The 22947-nt window shown below is 31.6% G+C and overlaps 1 protein-coding gene across 2 annotated transcripts; it reads left to right on the top strand.

Annotated features, from left to right (window-relative positions):
- The first annotated feature begins 16921 nt into the window (after positions 1-16921).
- LOC140879666 (probable protein S-acyltransferase 7) lies at positions 16922-22246 on the top strand. 2 transcript variants are annotated; one of them, XM_073283486.1, is made up of 6 exons: positions 16922-17117; positions 17216-17355; positions 18176-18358; positions 20136-20426; positions 20701-20934; positions 21797-22246. In XM_073283486.1, the coding sequence occupies exons 2-6, from the start codon at positions 17263-17265 to the stop codon at positions 22073-22075; spliced, it is 1080 nt and encodes a 359-aa protein (XP_073139587.1). In that variant the 5' UTR covers positions 16922-17117; positions 17216-17262; the 3' UTR covers positions 22076-22246. The 2 variants fall into 2 exon arrangements, with proteins under 2 accessions (XP_073139587.1, XP_073139585.1); XM_073283484.1 differs by having other exon boundaries at positions 17207-17355.
- Positions 22247-22947: the final 701 nt, after the last annotated feature.

Raw genomic sequence — 22947 nt, 5'->3', positions numbered from 1 at the left:
AAGCAATTTTGAATTCCACCCTTTCACTCTGTTGCTAACCCTCTCAAGTAAGTATGAGAATTGAAGTTGTTTGCTATGCAAAGGTAGTGTTGGCAGCCCCAAATAAATGTCATGCCCCTTCACTACTTCCATCATGAGAATGCTCTTAATATCCGCCATATACCGAACAGATGCGTTAGGACTGGATGTAAGAGCTGATTTCTCGTAATTCACCAGCTCCCCCGAAGTTTTTTTATATATTTGTAAACAGTTACGCACTTGCAAGCAATTATCCCTCGTCGCCTTGAAAAATATCAAGCTATCGTCTGCAAAGAATAGATGCGAAATGGTTGGGCTGCTATTCGAAATCTTCACCCACCTCAAGAGCCTTTATTTCTACTGATTTAACAAATAAAGAGGACAATCCTTGGGCACATATTGTAAAAAATTACAGGGACAGTGGATCACCTTGGCGAATACCCCTTTGAGGCCTAAGATGTTACGTCTCGCGACTGAGACGTGTCATCGGCGTTGCTTAACATTTTGAATTGAAAAACAACAAGCCACATAGTATAGAAAATAGCCTTCAACCAGTCTTTTACATAATCAAATATGTCTTTACAAAACAGGAAATACGACAATAGCGGAAGCGACAAAATAACAGAAAATAACTACGAATAAAACTTCAAAAACTTGATCACCAACCCCAGAATGCATATTGTTCATCATCTTCTAACTGTTATTCAGTATCCGAGCAGGAAAAGAATGGGGTGAGTGTTTTGGGAAACACTCAACAAGTGGGGGCCGATCGAGCACGATAAACACCAAAAATATATTTACATGTACACATGTATATTTCATAATCTCGAAATAAGCATGCTGAATCTGACACAAATACGAAGTAAATATTGCACTGTTAATTATCTCATTTTTCGTGGTTTTACTGATCAGTCCTCTATATGTTACTCCTCTAAGGAGTGAGGCCAAAGGAACGGTTATTATAACTCACCGTATCAGGGCCATATCAAACCAAATAATCGGAAATTCCTTAATCATTTCTAAATCGACTCTTAACAGTGCATCTCAAATATTTCCAAATAACTCTAACATGCTTCAAATCACGAATAACCAACAAATAGCATATCAAAGTGAAACGAATATACGTATCATGCCGATCAAATTTTCAAAAGTATAAGTAATTTATTTTATGAAGCTTAACTCACACACAAAAATGAATATAAGTGTAGAAACTTATATCAAACAAAAGAAAGATAGAAGCCTACTTACAGTATTCGAGTTATAAGAAAATCGTGTAGGGAAATAGGACAGGAAATCTGCACGTGAAATAGACAGAATGCTTCTTCAAAATTGGACGGAAAATGTAGTTCCTTGATCACGTTTTGGTGCAAATTTGGACGAATTTCTGGACCTTGATTGTTGCTAAATTTCCAATGGCTGCTGAAGGTGTTGGCTTTGAAACGTAGACAGATTCAGCGGATTCAATGCTGGACAGAATCTGTTCGAACTTTGGACAAGAATTATGCTCAAGAATCGGACAGAAACTGTTCAACTTTGGACAGAAAGTTTACTTCGAAACGATGCCGACTTTTCCGAGTTTTCTGGGCAGCTTTGAAGATCGACACCGAGCAGAATTTCTGAGCTTTGAATGGTTGCTGTGTGCTTTGAATTTAGGCAAGAACAAATCTATATAAGAACCTTGATATATGGGTAGAATTCAGCAGCTTTTACTCGGCCAAAATGGCAGCAAACTGGAGCTCAAGAAAACCGAAAGTAGCACAGCTTGGTGCTGAAAAAAAAATGGCAGATTCTCGCTTGATTTTTGGGTGTGATTTTCACTCAGATATTGGCCACTATTTATAGGGTAATCCCCAATAACAGCCATGATTCAACACATAAATATCATAAATGAGCTATGGTCACGAGTACTAGCTGCCTGGATACTCATACGCCCTCGACGCCAGTCGGGACCACATTTTCTTCATTATTCTCTTACTCACTTGCACCATTTAAATCTAATGAGCCTAGAGACTCAGCACGTTCTATCCTTATTTAACAACATGAAACCACACATAAGCACACATCATATAAAATACGTGAATATACTTATACGTGCATGATCTTAAAAATATATGCATATAAACATGTATAAATTAATCATAAACATCATCATCATACTATATCATAAACATTATAAGTAATATGTTTCATAAAATGGCATGTCTTAATTTCTTAGTTTTCAACATGTCGTATCCATATCGGTGGCCTCATACTTAACGATTGATCAATCATAAAAACCAATGTACGTGGCGGTGAGATATCCACCTCTTATGCCACTTCACCAACCCTCTCAGCTGGATCCATAAGCTCATCATAACATAAACATTAACAGAAAGATCACCGGGCTCAGGTATCCCGGCCTCCAACCACATCACTTTCCACCTTCACTTCAACTTCCATAAAAAAAATATTTTTCTTATCATGCCTTTAAACTTAACATAAAAATTCTTAAATGATTTTGCGGTAGGTGATTACTCCAAACTAGGACAGAAAGTTTTACCGGAATTGGACAGAATCCTGCTCGATCTTTGAGCAGAAAACTCCTTCGAAAATGGACAAGAATTCTGCTTCGAACTGATGTCGCGTTCCGAGTTTTATGGGAAGTTTTGAAGATTGACAACGAGCAGATTTCGGAGCTTTGAATGGTTTCTGTGTGCTTCGAATTTAGGATGGAATCAAGCTATATAAGAACCTTGATATATGGACAGAATTCAGCAGCTTCTACTCAGCCAAAATGGAAGCAAAGCGGAGCTCAAGAAAACCGAAAGTAGCACAGCTTGGTGCTCGAAAAAAAATGGCAGATTCTCGCTTGATTTTTGGGTGTGATCTTCACTCAAATTATTGGCCACTATTTATAGGGTGAAGTTGATAACTGAAGGGTCTCCTATTCATGGATAATAATCCCCAATAATAGCCATGATTCCTCATTATTTCAGCTGTTACAACTCTTGATTGTTTTTAGTTTTGAATTTGAAACATCTACCCACATTCCTTCTGTAAATGCCCTTCATTGCTTGCTTGAAGGCATGAAGGTTGGGTTCTCACGTAAGAACCCCAAATATTGACAGTTAATTCTGAATGAATACGTAACTGAAGAAACACATCTCATAATCAAATTTGCCCAAGATTCCGCAAAACCCAGTCTAAGCAACACAACTTCCAAAAAAACTCCACTCCACACCATCTTAAGCTTTACTCATGTCCAGCTTGAGCGCTGCGAATCCAGATTTTGAATGCTTGTTATTTCTGATCCAGTGCATGCACTCAAATCCTATCATTACATTGTCCAAAATCAGCCTTCGAGGAATGAATGCACTTTGATACGAGTCAATAACCTGATGGAGAATAGGTCTCAACCTATTAGTTATTTCTCTCGACATAATTTTGTAGCTCAAGTTACATAGGCTGATAGGACAAAAATCTTTCAAAGTTACTGGCTCTCTTGTCTTTGGAATTAATGTAACCAAAGTCGAGTTCCATTCCGATAACTTCCCCTGATCATTTAGGTACCGTTTGGTACATGATATGAAAGTGGAATGAGACACAAATTTTTACTCATCTCATGTTTCTCTCATTTTTTTGTTAACCCAATGATATCTCATGGCCCGGTATGAGATTAGATGTAGGTTTGATGACAAATACCTCTCCACCCATGGTATTAGTGGAGGATGAGTATCATATAAGTGACATTGTGTGAAATTTACAATGACAATTAAGAAAATAAACACAATAATCCTACAAGTTACAAGACTAAAAATTAAAATTCACCAAAACAGAAACAAAACTGAAAAAAAAAAAAACATGAAAGTTGCAGGATTGAAAATTGAAGTTCATAGGGATGACAATGGGGCGGGACGGGGATGGGGAAGGCTTCCCCATCCCCGTACTCGAATTCGAACTCCATCCCTATACCCGCCCCGATCCCCATAATTTCTTATCGGGGATTCTCCATCTCCATCTCCATCCCCATCACCATCATCATCCCCGCAGGAACCAAGTCTCTATCCCCGTCTTTATACCCGAAAATATATATTATTAATACATTATATTATAAAATATTTAAATATATATTATTAGTAAATTTTATTATAGAAGACTATAAAAATTATTATTCAATTTTATAATAAAATACATCAAATATTTTTGGGTAAAATTTTTCATTATAATATTATTTTTTAAAATTAATAAAAATATTTTAAATAACAAATATTTCTATCAATCAAACTTATTATTTTAAATAAAATACTATGTATAAAAATTTTATTAAGATTATATATTTTTACTAAATTTATCAAAATAAATAACAAAATATACATAGATTAATAGTTATATGTGTATGTAACATGAATGAGATTCAAATAATATTTTTATGTTATAAAAAAGTACGTTATCATAAGCGGATATATTATATATAATGCATAAAAAATATATATAAACCAAAGAATAATAATACTTTTAAGGAAAAACTGTAATTTTGGTCCTTTATGTTTGTCCTATATTTTCATATTTCAGTTTTAGTCATATATGTTTTAATTTTTGGCAATTTTAGTCCTTTTTATTCGAAAATGCTTACGTGACACTATACACGTCAGCTCCACATCAGCACTGTATTGGTGTCACATCAGCGCCACATCAGAAAAAGGATTGAAATTGCCAAAAAATAAAGATAACAGACTAAACTGAAATCTGAAAATATAGAGAACCAAAATCACAAAGTGACAAACATACAGGACTAAAAAAACAATTTTCTCTACTTTTCATTTTAATTTTTATAATATTTTAGATTTAATAAAATTTGATAATCAAAATATTTATCTACTACATTATTATTATTATTATTATTATTATTATTATTATTATTATTATTATTATTATTATTATTATTATTATTATTATTATTATTATTATTATTATTATTATTATTTTCGGGACAGGTTCGGGGATGGGGATAACATCTCCATACCCGCCTCAATATGTTATGGGGATTTGTAAAAATCCCCGAACCCGAACCCATACCCAAAAATTCTCCTCTGAACTCGCCCCGTTCGGACCCGCGGGGAAAATTATCATCCCTACAAATTCATAATTAACAAGACCAAATTAAAGTGAAAAAAATGTAATTTTTTGCCTTGATCTTTTAGTTTTGTGTAATTATATATATATTTTATTCTAGCAAAGAGACGGTGACATGGTTTTAAATCACTGGCATATTCTAGGATGCATATATCACAAATCTTACTACACTTCAATGCCCCAGACGGATGTTTGGGTTTGTCAAGCAGGTGAATGGTTGATCAATGAAAGAATAATTTGATTTCTCTTATCAATAATATTTTCTCGAGCAAACTTGTCATCTGGATTTTTTCCAATATGAATTATCTGAGCTTGTCGTATAAGATTTTCCTAGTATGATATCTGTGGCTAGCGGGATTTGTAGTCTAGTTATTACGTAACCTTTAAATTTACTGTGTGTACACCAAAAAATAACGACTTTGAGTTCCAACATTTTGTTAAAAAAATATATTACACTTCCATATATGTTTGCGCATAAGGTTCAATGATGATAATAACGGGCTCATCATAGAGATTGCCGATATTTTTGGGAACTTGGATGTGGTTGGCTTCGAACATTCGAGACTTGGAAATTTTGATGTGGAATCGAAATATACATTTATTACTATTAATAAAGTAAAAGCATGTTATACTAACTATTTTTGGTATTTTTAAGTGTTCTGACAAAATTGTTTTTCTTTCAAAATTATAATTACATGCATTGCTAACTAAAAAAAGAGTAAAAATATTTAATACATGTACCTAAATTAGTCCTAAAATTCTACACATCCAATTTTAAATTCACACACATGTGCATACCCACGGATTAGGATCCCCTACTGTGGGGGATCCCACAGTAGGGGGTGCTGTGGAGGAAACGGCACAACACACTTCCTTTTCTTTTTTTCGTTTGTTTTCTCTTTTTTTTCCAAGTTTTGTAAAAAAAAATTTAATTCTTTAACTAAACAAATTTGTTTTTCTCCCTTTTTAAAAAACAAAAAAAAAATGGCTTTATTTTTTATTTTCTAATTTATCCAATCTTCTTTTCAATTTTTTAATCCAATTTTCTTTTTTAAAAAATAATTTTTTGCCTCCAATTTCTACATGTTCAACTCGTCTATTTTTTTTTTCTTTTCAGTTCAAGTTTTTTTAAAATTTACAATAAATAAGAGGAAATTTCGAAATTTTGGGACCTAAATATTCGGGAACACGAACCCGACATATTTCAAAACTTGAATATTTCGGACCGCGAATATTCGGGATCTCTCGGGTAGTGAGAATAAATTCCGAATTTTTTTTTAGTTTTCAAGATTTCGTTCAAAAAACACAAAAAGGTGATTATTTATTTAAAAATGCTATTTAGAAATTTATATTTTTAAATATAAAATAAATATTCGACTTAAAGAATATAATATTAAAATATTTATGATAATTCTTCAAGTTTTTTTGTTAAAAGAAGAACATCATACGATATATCATATAATTATTAATAAAATATTATGATAAAAATTATTGGATAAATTTTAGTAAATATATTGTCAAATTACATCTTTTATTCTAAATATTTGTTCTAATTAGATAATTATAAATATCAATTAATTTAATTATTAATTTAATTTTTAAAAAAAACACAAAAATAAAATATCATTTCGTGATTCTACTATATGATCTTTCCAACAATAAAAAATTACGTGAATTAAGTCGATAATTAATTGTTATATGTGTTGAAACACAATAATCTTTAGCTCAATATATTATTAAAATTATTAATAAAATATATTATAATATTATTTCAGGAGGGTCGAGAATCCCCTCTGGATAAGGATTTATTCTCGATCGATCTCTCTCCCGATATTAATTTAGACGGAAAATATTGCAAAAAACTCGGTTCAAAAAATTTTGGGTTGTGATTTTTTCGGGACGAAAATGAGATGCGATTCAGGAAAGAGTCGGGATTTCAAGAATTTTTGTCGTCCCTACATTTTTTTTAAAAATAAATAAAATTGGGTAAATTAGAAAATAACAAAAACTAATTTTGTTTTAAAAAAAAGAAAAAAAGAAAGAAAGAAAAAACCTGTCGAATAAATTAAGTTAAACATACAAAAAATACAAAAACGTGAAAGGGAAAAAAAACAAACAAACCAAAAAAAAAATAAAAAAAAAAACAAAAGAAAAGAAAAAGGAAGTGTGCACCCCCTACTGTGGGATCCCCCACAGTAGGGATCCTAACCTGCATACCCACTAACTAACTTCTAGTTTTTTTATGGTTCATAATATTTGTTCTTTAAAATAGAGTGCATGATTGTCCAAAAAATTTCACCATATTAAGATTTTAAAAATAATATATATTTTAATTTAAAAAAATATAATTTCATGTACACGTAACGCTTGTGCTTCGTTGGCTGGTATGAATTGAACATGTTGAATGACCAAATACATAAGAATATCTTCATGCAAATCATGCCATGTACGTTACTTTTAAAAGAGGTTTCTTCTACGTCAATAAATTAATTCCCTTCATCAAATATGGTTATTGGTAAAATTCACGATAACCTAAATGTGGGCCGGCTAATATCCCCACACCATCCAAATTATACATCAAAAACTATTTTGGTCTTATTCATTTAGACTTGTATGTGTTTTCACACAAATTAAGAAAGTGATTTAGAAGAAAATTTGTAAAACAATTTATGTGGCATGCACCAGCCACTTTTGTATACGTGTAAAAAAGATTTTCCATCTCATTTTTTGTGCATCAACTTGTATCTACACTAATTAAATGGGATGCCCACCGATATGTTTTTACAAAACTATATATATTATTTATATATATATATATATGTTCATTCAACTATAAAATTAATGGTCCCTATAAGCTACCACAATAAATTTATGTACGGACGTAAGAGTGGAAAACAGATCACTCTTTTTTCTTTTTTTTTTTTAAGAGAAAACAGACCACTCTTGTATATATAATATATCATCTATTTTAATTATGAATCTATTATTCGTTACGCAGAAATGGTCAATCTATTCTGCTTGAGTTCATTGTAACCTTATATTTCAAACATATATCCATTTAAATGCAGAAGAAGGGTGTTATATAAATTTTGTTAAATGAAATAAGTAGAAACACATACAAAACTAGTTTTCAATCAAATTTATAAATAAATAAAAGCTATTTCGTTATATATAATAATAATATCTATACATTAAATGCGCATCACACATAAACTATACAAATTATAAAAGTATATATCAAGGTCAAAGTTTTTATAATGAAAAAATAATAATTTTTATTTAAAATATATATAAAAATACGGATTGTGTTTTAAAAAAAATAAAAATAATGTTTCACATGATAAAAAAAAATTAGTTTTTTGGTTAATAGAGTGATTGTTTTGCATATATACATATACGTGTCACATATTTAAAAAATAATATTATGAATAACAGATTTATTGAATCTAGAAATTTTAAAATACAGATAAAAATACGATTAAATTTTTTTAAAAAAAATTAAAATACTATTTTTCGTGAACAAATAAAATTTAATTTTTGTTTTTAATAGGTTGTTTGTTTTGACTTTATCATATATACATATACGCAATAAATATTTAAAAAATTAAGATGATATTATTTCTAATAAAATATTTAATATATAAAATTTTTAACGGTAAATTGCTGAAAAAACCAATGCAAACATGTTTTACTCTGCACTTCCTAACCACTTTTTTGTACCACAATTTTTTTTAATTTGTACCACATCTTATATGGTTTTGTACCACATGATGTATGATGTTGTACCACATTTTATGACTAGGGAGCCCAAAACAAAACATATTTGCATTTGGGGATTTTTGAGCAAATTGCCCGATTTTCGTTTTAAAATATATCAATATATAAAATCAGAAAGTCTAATAAAAATATAAACTAACATTTTTCTGCTCAAAATTCATTTCTAAACATAGTGGAAACATCAACATTAAATTTTAAAATAAAAATAAAGATATGATTTAATTGAAAATTATATATATTACCGTGATATTGAAAAAAAAATAAAAAAAAGATATTATGAGTGATAGAATATTCAATCTAAAAATTTTAAAATATAGATAAAAATACGATTGAATTTAAACAAAATTTAAAATAATATTTTTTATCAAACAAAATTTAATTTTTGCTTTCAATATGTTTTTTTTACATAAATATGGGGTTGTTTTGACGGGAAATTGGGGATAAATCCTCTTTATAAACTCTAATTTTAAGTTCAGTCCCCATGTCATAGAATGTTATTCTGCACTCCCTATTACACTGAAAACTTATTTTTCACTCTCTATTCACATATTTAATATTTTTACCTTTATTTTATTATTTCTTCAAATTATCAACGGTGTTCCTTATTTTCTTTATGCTTTTTCTTTCTCTCAAAACTCACGCAATTCCTCATCTCATCTTTGAGAACCCACGAATTCATCTGAAGAGAGCCATAACCACAAGCACTACAAAGTAGCGGAGGACATGAAGATAAGCTGAGCAGCAGCAAGGAATCCCGACAGCTGTTTTTGCTACCGGAAAGTGCTGCCATCACGGCGATTGTGGCATGGAGTGCACCAATGTCGGCCTCAACACACTCTACAAGCTCGCAACACGCCGCGGCATGAGCCGCCGCGTCTTTGTGGTCTACGACTACACCGTCGCAGCTCTGGTTCTCCTCTTTTCGCTCTTCTTCTCGCACCGGTCAGCTAGTGATTTCTCCCTTAATTTGACTTTGCTCATGTATTAATTCATTAATCCCATGAATTAACTTTTTTTATCGATGAAATCACACAGATCACGAGACCTAGCTACCGCCGTTGAATTTCTCCATGCTGCTCAAAATCATTCTCCACATAATCATCGGGTGCGCGCGCAAAATTATTCACGGATTGATATGTGAAATCATCTTAGTTTAATTGTTGATTTATATTTGTGTAAAGGGATACTTATTTTTGATTGATTTTAAAATCATATTGTTTGTTAGTGGTTATACTTCAAAATGAGCAAGAACTTTCGATTGTGGGAAAAGCAATTTATTATTGCTTTATTTTGACATTTTATCCCGATCTATTTTCTCTCATTTCTTCAATCTCAAATCGTGAAAAAATAAATCCATAACCATAGAAGCCACCGACGTAGACAACCACCGGTGAATTCAACAATACCTTCCCGCGAAAACCCACGGATGGAGAAGGCAATATGAAGAAATCTAGCTTTAGGGTTTTTTTTTTTAAAAAAAAAAGAAACAAATATTACCTGTATAATGCGAGAGAACGAGGTAGGGCTGCAGAATTTGGTATTGGGGTATTAATGGGATCCCTTGGAACCATGCTTATGCTGCGATTGAATCAAAGGATTTGTCAATATATAAATTTTGTGACTCTTGCTAAAAAGTTGAAAATAATCGGATAGCTTATTTGGAAGTTGTCGATCCAATCCCTACATTTGACATCGATAAAGATTTACCACATTCTAATGGTGATATAATTAGACCGTCGGATGTCCGATCGCAGCCACGACGTAGAAGGACATTATTATTATGATATAATGTGATAATCATTATTGATTGTACAAAATTTGACAAACAATCAATTTGTAACCACATTTATCTGTTAATGTATCACGAGTCAATACAATTGGTACTAAGTTTCTGATCAAGCACCAAAATATTATACCAAGTAAAATCAATTTTATACTACATTTGTCTACTAATGTACTATAAGTAAATTCAGTTCGTACTGAGTTTTTTAAATTCACACCACCGTGGTAAAAATGTATGAAAGATATACCAAATTTAACATAAGATTATACCAAAATAAGACCGTATTGTACTTCATTTGTCGGCTAATGTACTGCCGATTAATATAACCGATACTGTGTTTCTGCCCATGCACCAATACCACCATGGTAAACATGTATATAAGATGTACCAAATTCAACAAAACATTATCCCGCAAATAGTCTTGATTATACTAACCTTTCCATCTATTGTACTACTTCTCAATCAAACCGGTACTGCATTTCTCACCACGCACCAACACCACATGATAATGTATGGAAGACGTACCAAATTTAACAGTACATCATACCGCAAATAACATCTATTATACCTCATATTCCAATCTATTGTACTACCTATTAATATAATCGATACTGCATTTATGATCATGCACCAACACTACCATGGTAAACATGTATGGAAGATGTACTAAGTTTAACAAAACATCATAAATCAAATAATGTTTATTATACTTTGTTTTTCATTTATTGTACTACGGATCAATAAAACCGGTACTACATTTCTGACATGCACCAATACCACCATGGTAAACATGCATGGAAGCTGTACCAAATTTAACAACACATCATACCACAGATAGTATTTATTATACCATATGTTTCATCTATTGTACTACTGGAAAATATAACCGGTATCACGTTTCTGATCACACACCAACACCACTATGGTAAACATGTATGAAAGATTTACCAAATTTAATAGGACAACATACCGCAAATAATATCTATTATACCAAATATTCCATCCATGGTACTACTTATTAATATACCTAGTACTGCATTTATGACTATGCACCAACGCCACCATTGATGTTACAAAATTAGGACAATGGATGCATACATAAGGTTTTTTTAACCATAGATGTTACAAATATATACAATGAATACATATACATGTGTTTATTAATCACCAAATATGCTACCAAATTAGACAATATAATGCATAAACATGTGATAATCAGTACCGATTCTACAAAATTAGACATTTGATGTGTAAGCACATGTTTATAACCATTGATTTACAAAATTATGACATTGGATGCATACATAATGTTTTTTTAACCATAGATGTTACAAACATATACAATAGATACATATATATTTATTTGTTAATTACCATATATGCTACCAAATTAGATATTATAATGCATAAACATATGATAATCATTATTGATTCTAAAAAATTAGACATTTAATGTGTAAACATGTGTTAATCATCATTGATTCTACAAAATTAGGACATTGGATGCATATATAACACATGTTTACACATCAAATGTCTAATTTTGTAGCATCAATAATGATTATCACATGTTTATGCATTCTAATATCTAATTTGGTAGCATGTATGGTGATTAACAAACATATGTATATGTATCCATTGTATATGTTTGTAACATCTATGGTTAAAACAACCTTTGTATGCATCTAATGACCTAATTTTGTAACATCAATGGTGATGTAGGTGTGTGGTCAGACGCAGTACCGGTTATATTGACCAGTAGTACAATAGATCAAAAATGAAGTATAATGGAGACTATTTGCGGTATGATGGTTTGTTACATTTGGTACATCTTCCATACATGTTTACCATGGTGGTGTTGGTGCGCGACCAGAAATGCAGTACTGGTTTTAAATCCTAGTAGTATAATATATGGAAAATGTGGTATAATAGAGGCTATTTGTGGTATGGTGTGTTGTTAAATTTGGTACATCTTCTATACATGTTTACCATGGTGGTGTGGGTGCGTGGTCAGAAACGCAGTACTGGTTATATTGTTCGGTAGTACAATATATGGAAAATGAGGTATAATAAAGGCTATTTGAGGTATTATGTATTGTTAAATTTGGTACATCATCCATACATGTTTACCATGGTGGTGTTGGCTCGTCGTAAGAAACGTGGTACTAGTTATATCGCTCAGTAGTACAATAAATGGAAAATGAAGTATAATATATAGACTATTTACGTTATGAGTTTATGCTAATTTTTGTACAATTTTTATACATATTTACCATGGTGGTGTTGGTGTGCGGTCATAAACGCATCACTAGTTATATAGTATAGTAGTACAATATATGAAAAATGAGGTATAATAGAGGCTATTTACGGTATTATATGTTTTTAAATTTGGTACATCTTCCAACATGTTTACCATAATGGTGTTGGTTTGTGGTCAGAAACATAGTACTAGTTATATTAATCAGTAGTACAATAGATGGAAAAAGGAAGTATAATAGAGATAATTTACGGTATGAGTTTATGTTAAATTTGGTACATCTTTTATACATGTTTACCATGGTGGTGCTGGTTTGTGGTCAGAAACGCAGTACCGATTATATTGACCAGTAGTACAATAGATGGAAAAGCAAGTATGATAGAGACTTATTGTGGTATAATGTTATGTTAAATTTGGTATATCTTTCATATTTTTACCATGGTGGTGTTGGTGTGTATTAAAAAATATAGTACTAGCTGTACTAACTCGTAGTACATTAGTAGATAAGTGTAGTATAAAATTAGTTTTACTTGGTATAATATTTTGGTGCTAGGTCAGAAACTTAGTACCAATTGTATTGACTTGTGGTACATTAACAGGTAAATGTAGTATAACATTGGTTATGTAAGTATTATTTCTTGTCAAATTTTGTATAAAAGTATTACGTAATCAATTATAAGTGTTAACAACCATATCTAGTCAACCGAAAAATATTAGTGATTCAATAAATGGAAATTACACATTTATTTTACCAAAATACAATACCAACTTCATCAAAACTGTTATCCATCAGATCAAAATTCAGTACAAAATACACCAAAACTAATTGTCCACTCCATTGTCATTTCCCTGAATCCATTTTCATCAACCCATATTCGTCATTTAGGATGGTTGCAACAATGTGTGCCGTTGTACCGTCATGTTGCAATCAGTCTGATAAACAATAAAACAACATGCCATAAGTATGATAAACAACTTTCACGGTAACAAAGCAGAATAATACAATTAAACCAATGAGAATATTTTTTAGTTTGAACTGTATATACATAATTTTCTCCAAACAAATCATTGATAAATCAAGTTTGAACTGTTAAAAAAATTTCACATTACTTAGCAACCAACCTAGCAATTTTATTGAAACATTGCAATGAGCCAACAAACATTTACAATTAAAAAAAACCCACAGCCTAAGCATGCTGCTTAAGCATAGAATGCATATAGATATCACATTAGCTACCATTAAATAACACCAAATTCGCAAGACGCCAGATAAGCTCTACAATCAACCGAATAATCATTCCTCACTCGTTACCACATTGCACACCATTCCAAAAAAAAATAAAAAAATAGACAGTATGAGAGTATGTTCCTCGCCCTAAAATGATTAGTCTCAATAATCGATATCTCAAATACCAATCATAACCCTATATCCCAATTTTCTACAACAACTTGCAATCCAAATCCTACTTTACAAATTAATAAGAACACAAGCACATAAACAACATAAAAATTCAGAAATAGAGCAAACCGGGTTGAAATAGATTAATGGCGAGTGACTAAGGCGGCGGTGACGAGCTACGGTGGCAATTAGGGATCAGAGAGAAGTGGAGGCAGGAGGAGAGACGGGGCCGAAGCTATCCCGAGTTTGAAGCGACGCAAAGGCAATCACGTGGAGCCAACTTAGCCGGTCGTTGGTCAAGTCGGCCGATGGATGATTTGGAGTAGAGATTTCTGTCTTCAGCCGTGAAAGAGGAGGAGAATGGAATCGTGAAAGAGAAAGGGAGAGGAAAGAGAAACAAAGAGAAAATAAAATAATATTTAAGGGAAATAATATTATATTATCATTAATAGATATAAAATAAATTAAAATAGAAAAATTATTAAAATAATGAAATAGGGAGGGAGGAAAAAGAGTTTAGATGTATGAGGGAGTGCAGAACAAATAATTCTTACTTAGGGACTGAACTTCAAGTTGTGTTTGTGTGTAGGGATTTTTCCCCAAGTCTCCCTTGTTTTGATGCATATATAGATATACATAGACGAGATTTTAAAAAATAGATGATATTATGATTGATAGACTATTTAATATCAAAATTGATAATATAAATAAAAATATGATTGAATTTAAACATAATTAAAGATAACATTTTTCGTGATAAAATAAAATTACTTTTTAATTTTAATAAGAAGGTTGTTTTGTGTATTTTACACGTATACATATACGCAACAAATATTTTTTTAAAAAAAAAAAAAAGAAAAAGAAGAAGAAGAAGACGAAAATGTTGAAGATTAAAAAAAATTGATATTATGAGTGATTGACTCTTTTATCTAATAAGTTTAAAATAAATATAAAATACGATTGAATTTAAAACAATTTAATTGTTGCTTTTAATAAATTGATTGTTTTTCCTATATGCATATATACATATGTGCAGTAAAGATTGAAAAAAAATGATACAACAAGTGATAACTATTTAATTAAATAAAGATAAAAATATGATTGAATTTACAAAAAATTTAAAATAGTCTCTTTCGTGATCAAACAAAATTTTGTGTTTGGTTTTAATAGGGTGACTGTGGTACAAATTATTTATTTCAACAAAAACATTATTCTTTAAGGACAAAGCCAATTATTGTCTCATGAAAGATTTATTTTGAAGAGTTCGATGTTTTGTTATGATCAAAATTGTATGCAAAGTTACGAATCACAATGTCTGAAAATAATGAATTTCAGGAATCTTAAAATTTCTATATGTGGTAGTGATAACAACTAGAAACAATTCAACTACAAGTGTTGTATCGTGAAGTTTTCATCGTTTCTAAATTATTTCAAATTTTTCTTCGAATGTACGATATATAATCAAATTAGGTTGCATTTGGATTGAGTAATTGGAAATGTATAGATTTCAAATTTATTTGCATTGTTAAATTATTTAAAAAGTTGAAACTCAAATCAATTTCTTGCTTACTTTTACTCTGTACGGTGTTTGAATAAACTTATTAAAGACAATTTATAAGTTTTAAAAGCTTATATAAGTTTTTTTTATGAGTTTTTAAGCTGTCAGATTTTTATTTTAAAAATAAACTCGTAAAATATTTGGATAAACTTATTTAAACAACTTAAAGACACTACAACAAAATTTGGTTTCTACAACACCTAAAAGACAACGGTTTTTCACAATTACCAAAAATAGTTTTAGAATTTGTGCAAAAATATTTTTAAAATTTTATCATAAATTTTACACCTATAATTAAAGAAAATATTTATTTTTCTAAAAAATAAAATTATTTTATATTTTATGTTAAATGAAAAATAGGTGGTTGTTATATTTGTAGGTTAATTTAAACAATGGATGGGGGCATGGTGGACATTTCAAAATATACAAGGATGATATGAGGAAATAAAATATTAAAATACGAAATTTTCTAAAAAAATTCAGGGTGAACCAACTTTTTTAAATACAACTTATAAGTTGTCAAATCATTTATTTTGACGATTTATAATTATTTTTAAAAAAATTATCAAAAAAAATTTAAAAAGATTATAAACTCTCAACACATTATAACCACAACTATTTCAAATGATTAATACTGAAATACATTGTGAGTAGCTCTATTATAGTGTAAATAAAAGGAGTTTATATTTACACTCCATTTATGTTTTCTATATCCCACTTCATTTGTAAAATGTAGTGCAAATTTACTCACAATAGAGTGCAAATAATAGGAAATAGAGTTTAAATATAAAATCCCGTAAAAAAATATAAATATGAATTTAATTTTTTTGTATAAGATATCTAAACAAAATACATTTAATCTATGAATTTCATATACTTTCATCCAAATCCAATTATAATTTATTTACATTTTAACTATTTATTCAAACACTTCGCTGATTTTTTACCATTAAATTAAATACTAGTAAATAGTAAAAGATAAATATGAGTCGGTAGGAAGTAGAAGGACACCAAGTATGAAAAAGCTTCCATGGCAGACGAATCAAAGGCTCAGCTCGGTGCCTAAATACTTCCTCTTTTATGGGTATCCCATCAAACTGTAAACCTCCCGCCGCCGGGTTTTGACGTCATCTCCCCCGGCGTCTGACGTCATGAGGTCAAAGTCAACCCCAATCATCAAACTAGTACATGTCCAGAGCAGCCGCCTTTTCTGGTTGATTATTCAATTCTATTTAATTGTTTTCAGTTGATTTCTTCCTTTTTTGACTTTTCCCTTCTGATTTTTTCCCCTAACGTTTTCAGTTTTTTTAGAGAGAGAGAGAGAGGGAATTGGTTGGTGAAGAAAGTTAAAATTAGAGATGAATGCTGTGGTGCCGCCGGAGTCCGGGCGAAACGCGAACGATGGGGCGGGGGAGATGATCCGGCGATATCGGGCGTGGGAAGGCAGTAATGTGATTTCTACAATCTTGCTGTTTTATTTTTATTTTTATGTTTTAAATTCTGAGTTTCTACCGGAAACAATTAATGGGATCCCAATCATTTTTGGGAAAGGCTTATATCTCTCTCTGGTTCAAGATTTGTGATTTTTAGTGCACAATTTAGTCTAATATTTTTAGTCGTATTCAGAATTCTTAATGATGACTACTAGTTCATAATATGGAAATGATATATTCACTTCTGAATTATTCTTGGATATGTTTTAAGCTTATTGGATCAGATTCCAGATTACTGCAAAAAAAATTTGTTTATATTTCTGCTTTTGGAATTTGAATACGCAAACAGCTACTATCAATTAAGCTGGCATCATCTACATTTAGATGGAGAAAGAATCAATTTTGCGTGTTAAGAGTGGAAAATCAGCCTTTCTCTTTGTTCTCTGAATTTTTTTTCTTTTTTGTTGCATTTGCAGTAAGTTAATTCCCCATTTGTTTGAATATGCTTCTGGCCAAGAGTGAATTGTCTAATGAAAGTTTATTCCTTTGGGATCAACTTTCTTCTTTTCTTTGATAGGAATGGAATTCGTTACTAGATTTATAATTTACAAATGGAGGAGGAGATATCCTTCTACCCGTCTTTTGAATGTAAAAGTTAACACCCTATTGGATACCTGATTTATTTTTTGTGTACTATTAATCAACCATGTGTATAATTTTTTAGAAGAACTTGTTCCTGGAAACTCATGAGGTCTTAACTCTCTTTCCAACTACATTATGATGCCAGTAAACCTTGTTTTAGGAGCTCACATTCGATGATGGTCCTTTTCTTCTGCAGAAATTTTGTCTTGGAGGAAGGTTTATTTTCGGGCCTGATGTAAGATCCATCTTTCTGACGATATTACTTATCGTTGCTCCAGCTGCCATCTTTTGTGTCTTTGTTGCTAGGAAACTCAGGGATGATTTTTCAGGGAATTGGGGAGACTCAATTATGGTTGTATGTATTGTTTTCACGTTATATGTAAGTCATGTTTCCTTTAAAGTTTTTTGTTTGTTTCGATTGTTGAAAGCTATGTGATGTTCATCTGAATGTCAGATACTTCTGTTCACCAAATCTTTAATCCGTATTAACCTTGAAAAAAATTTGGGAATATCCATCCATCCCCTGGAAATCTTCTCAATAGGTCATTTGTTACAGAAATGGCTCATGTGAAAATTTGTTCATTTATGCTGATGATGTAACTGTCAATCTTGACTCAATGTTCCCCTGTTTATTTCTATGCTCTGGAAACATGATGCATGCTCTTCTCAGCGCTTTCTCGGCTTCCCCCTACCACTTCCTTTCCTGTACTCTAACAATCCGTTTCACGACTTCATGAATGACCCATCATTTACTACTACCTTCCATTCTGTTAATTTGAATTGTGTCGAGATTCTAAATTTGCTATCTTTTCTTCATTTGGATGCAATGCGCAGAAGCAGCATTTGTAGGTACATTAGTTTCCTTGAAGTAAACACCATCCATGAATACTGTGAAAGTTGTTAAAAATTTATGCTACCTTTTTGCCTTTATCACCTGGGATGTTTCATCATTATTCATTAAAGTTCATTCTATGACAAGATGGGTGGGATAGAGCTTCTCATGTGATTTTGGAGTCTTAAGTTGGGATGTATTTGAGTCCTTAATAGTTTATAGCAACAACGATGTCATTTTGTAGATGAATGGATGGAATGTAAATCTTGACTCGGAATTCCTTGTAAAAAGCTTGATATTTTGGTTCTCAAATATCTATCCGTAACTTTAATTACTAAGAAAATCTTGTGTGAACAGAACATTTATCCTGGCCAATAAGAGAAGATTTGTCAATTAAAATATTGTCAGATGCATGAAATACATGTAGAAGTCAATTATGCATCGTAAGATGCACAAATCTACTGAATAACTGTCATTGAAATTAATGGAATATCTAATGAAAAACAAAGACAAAAATGATTGCCCATAACTAGCTTAGAATCTGGAATTACATCTTAAAATGAAACAGCTTGGGGTTGCATCACGGTGGGGATGTAGTATGATAACCATTATGTGAGGCAGAAAAAGAAAAGATAGTTTTCATGATGTTACAATTTTAGTCAGAGAATGCAATAAGAAACTTATCCATATCTGACAGTGTATAGGCTAGAAATAAGTTATCTTTCTAAGCTGAAAGATTTGGATAGACAACATTAAGTAACCTGGAACAGCCATGAACCCTTTTGCAGATGTTTCTATTGGAGATTCAGCTTCGTGTAAATTTATCCTCCTGAAAGAATTTGTTACTGTTGAGCTGGATAGAAGGCTGTAAGTGGATCATATTGATTTGTCAGTTGGTAGCTTATATATATATGAGGTTATTACTAGGCTCTACCAAATAATGAATGATTCTTTGTTAGAGACCCTGCTTTTGTTGTTTATTTGCTGCTGTGGTCCAACCACGTCTTACATGAATGTGCTTTTTTTTAGATATTAAATTTTGAAGCCAAACACGGATATATCATACACTTTCATATTCATGCATTTATAACAGCAAAGCATATTGGTTTTGAGAAGAAAGGATGTACTTCAACCAGAATAGAAATAGTATATTATGATTTGAAGTGACTTCTCTTTATATGTTGATAATGAACCTGTAATACAAGATGAATCATTTTTAAGGGCTGACATGCTTTCTCAGTGTTAACGATGAGGCAAAGACCTCTTGTTTACCATGTGGAAGTGTATTTTGATAAAGAAACTAAATACTAAAATACTTCTACAGGTCTTAGTCCTTCTTCTGCTAACTTCTGGAAGAGATCCTGGTATTATTCCTCGAAATAGTGTTCCTCCAGCGCACGAAAACTTTGAAGGTAGTGAGGAACTTGTGCCTGGTCAAATGCAACGTTTGCCTCGGACAAGGGATGTAATCGTCAATGGAGTTACTGTAAAAGTCAAATACTGTGAAACTTGTATGCTATATAGACCTCCTCGTTGCTCACACTGTTCAATTTGCGACAACTGTGTGGAGAGATTTGACCATCACTGTCCCTGGGTCGGACAGTGTATTGGATTGGTAAGAAATTTTTGAATTGCTGTATGTGTGACTTGTGCATCGAATCTCAGAATATTTAAAGTTGATTTGAGCATCTTCTTTTCTCCTCTTTAATTATCCTATATAGAGTTGCTATTATCTTTTTCTAGGAACATCGTTCACATCTTGTTAGTCCATTGATCTATATTTCTATACTCGTCTTTCTATCACCTTTTCATTTTAAAAATTGTGATGAACCTGAAAATTGAGGTTGCTTTTTGCATCTAAATAATCTTTCTTTTCATTTTTGTCGCAGAGAAACTATCGCTTCTTTTTCATGTTTGTCTTCTCAACAACCCTTCTTTGCTTATACGTTCACGGGTTTTGCTGGGTCTATATTAAAAAGATATTGGATAGTGAGAATTGCTCAATATGGAAGGCAATGAGCAAGACTCCTGCCTCCATTGTACTAATCATCTATACCTTTCTAGCACTTTGGTTCGTCGGAGGCCTCTCAGTTTTCCATCTCTATCTTATCAGCACCAACCAGGTAACACACTGGTCATTGTTTGTTCTGGAATTGGACATACTCGAGGACAATATAATTATGGTTTCCTATTTATTGTTTTTCAAAATCAATCAATATACTGGTTCTCATGCTACAAAAAGTGAAAAACAAAAAACCTCTTAACATAAACAAATCTACTTTATTCATTATTATCCATTTATCATCCCTTCGGTCGAATCCTATGGTGATGGTCTAGAACTACAAAAATCCTGCTTTCTTGAAAAATAAATCGTAATTTTGGACATTTCGTTCAATTGTATGGTTTCATTAGAACTGCATTAACCAAGAAGAAACAAAGCCTGCTTATTCCGGTTGAATTGATTTAATATACTCCCTCCGTCCCACTCATTTAAGATTTCATTTTCCATCTGTTCCAATTATATATTCTAGTTTACATATTTAAAGTTATCTTTCTTAATCTTTTTTCCAATTTGGCTCTATTAATTTAATATCATTAGCTATTTATACAAGTATTTTATTTTATTAAAATATTCATTTTGTTTTACCAAACGTTTTTTTTAATCTGTGTGAAAACACACACAAACCTAATGGGATATATGGAGTGTTATGGAGAAAAACAACCCATTTATATTTTCGTCATTTCTTCCCCTTATTCTTTCGTCCTTGTGCTGTGTATCTCTGTAAATTTGGTGTGTAGTGCCTGATTATTCTCTCTTTTCCCATTGATTGTAAAAGAGTACCAACTTTCAGCACTTTTTTTTTAAAAAAATAAATATTTTATTTCAAAGAAAATATTATGGAATCATAATTAAATACAATTTATCATTTTTTAAAGTAATAACGTAACGTGATTCCAACTTTTGAAATTTTTCCTTCATTGCAGTCTACGTATGAGAATTTTAGATATCAATACAGCAGACGCTCCAATCCCTACAACAGAGGGATAGTTAGAAACTTCTTGGAAGTATTCTGCAGTAGCATTCCTACATCCAAGAACGATTTACGAGCGATGGTGCCGAAAAATACTGGGATGCAATCTTATCCAGTGGGTTCAAGTTTTATGAGGACAAACCTGGCAAGTGCAAGAGAGGAGCAAGAAAAACCGATCTGGGGCGAGAATAGAGATAGAGATTATGGTATTGGAATTGACAATAGAAGGTAAACTAAAGTGAAAAAATGGAAGGAAAAGAAGACTAACGAACCAATAGGTGCTTTCACTTGATGTGTGAAAATGACTCGAATGAGTGTGTATAAGGTAGTATTTTTTAAACTCTCCAAATGAATATGATTTTGAAATCTTTTAAATCCGAGTGTGCCTATCCTTTTCTGTTTATCTTTGGGCAAATAGATCATATACACATATGTCAAACCATAATAAAAGTTATTTACAACGAGATTTCAGGAAATGGCGAAACTATATGATGATTGAGTGAATGCCACAGACAAAAAGCTAAATGCATCTACAAACACACTTACAAACAGTTGCAACACGACCGAGATTAGAAACGTCGTCTGAAATGCATCTTAAACCACAAGTTAGATATAAAAGTATTTGACTACCTTCCCGGCTGTAGATGTTTCCTGCCAACGAGACTCACATACATACAACGTCAAGCGAAGTTGGCTAGACAGGTAGATTCACTAGAACTGAACTTGCTGCCGTGAGTGCTAGTAATGTCTGTTCCAGCATATGGCTGCAAGTTTTCCAACCATCAAAATAAAATCTTATCTTACTACTAAATCCTTGGCAATACAAAATTTAAACGAATAACTTACATATCAAGTGAAGAAAGAGAAGTCTGTATAAGAGTCAGAAACTGGAGTCGATCATATTTATGGTTTCACAACCATGAAAACCGGTTCATGAATACTGCACGAATAATCCCCTTAAATGTGCTATCAGGCGCTACATATGTCACTCGAATGTTCTAAAGAAAACATGATGCTTAATCAGGGAAAGATAGTATTATCCTAACAGCAGTACATCCCTTTTGGAGCAAACTGTGCCTGGTGTAAGAAAACATATAGAACACA

This window comes from Henckelia pumila, chromosome 2 (assembly GCF_033568475.1).
Source record: "Henckelia pumila isolate YLH828 chromosome 2, ASM3356847v2, whole genome shotgun sequence".
In the NCBI taxonomy this organism is placed as follows: Eukaryota; Viridiplantae; Streptophyta; class Magnoliopsida; order Lamiales; family Gesneriaceae; genus Henckelia; species Henckelia pumila.
The sequence above is the reverse complement of the archived record's forward strand: the minus strand, read 5'-3'. Positions and strand labels throughout refer to the sequence as shown.

Bases quoted from the DNA above. Each gene is read 5' to 3' on its own strand.
- LOC140879666 (XM_073283486.1), top strand. From the start codon at position 17,263: ATGAATGCTGTGGTGCCGCCGGAGTCCGGGCGAAACGCGAACGATGGG. The intron at 18,359-20,135 runs GTAAGTCATGTT...ATACTTCTACAG, and splicing joins GTATTGTTTTCACGTTATAT to GTCTTAGTCCTTCTTCTGCT. The intron at 20,935-21,796 runs GTAACACACTGG...CCTTCATTGCAG, and splicing joins ATCTTATCAGCACCAACCAG to TCTACGTATGAGAATTTTAG.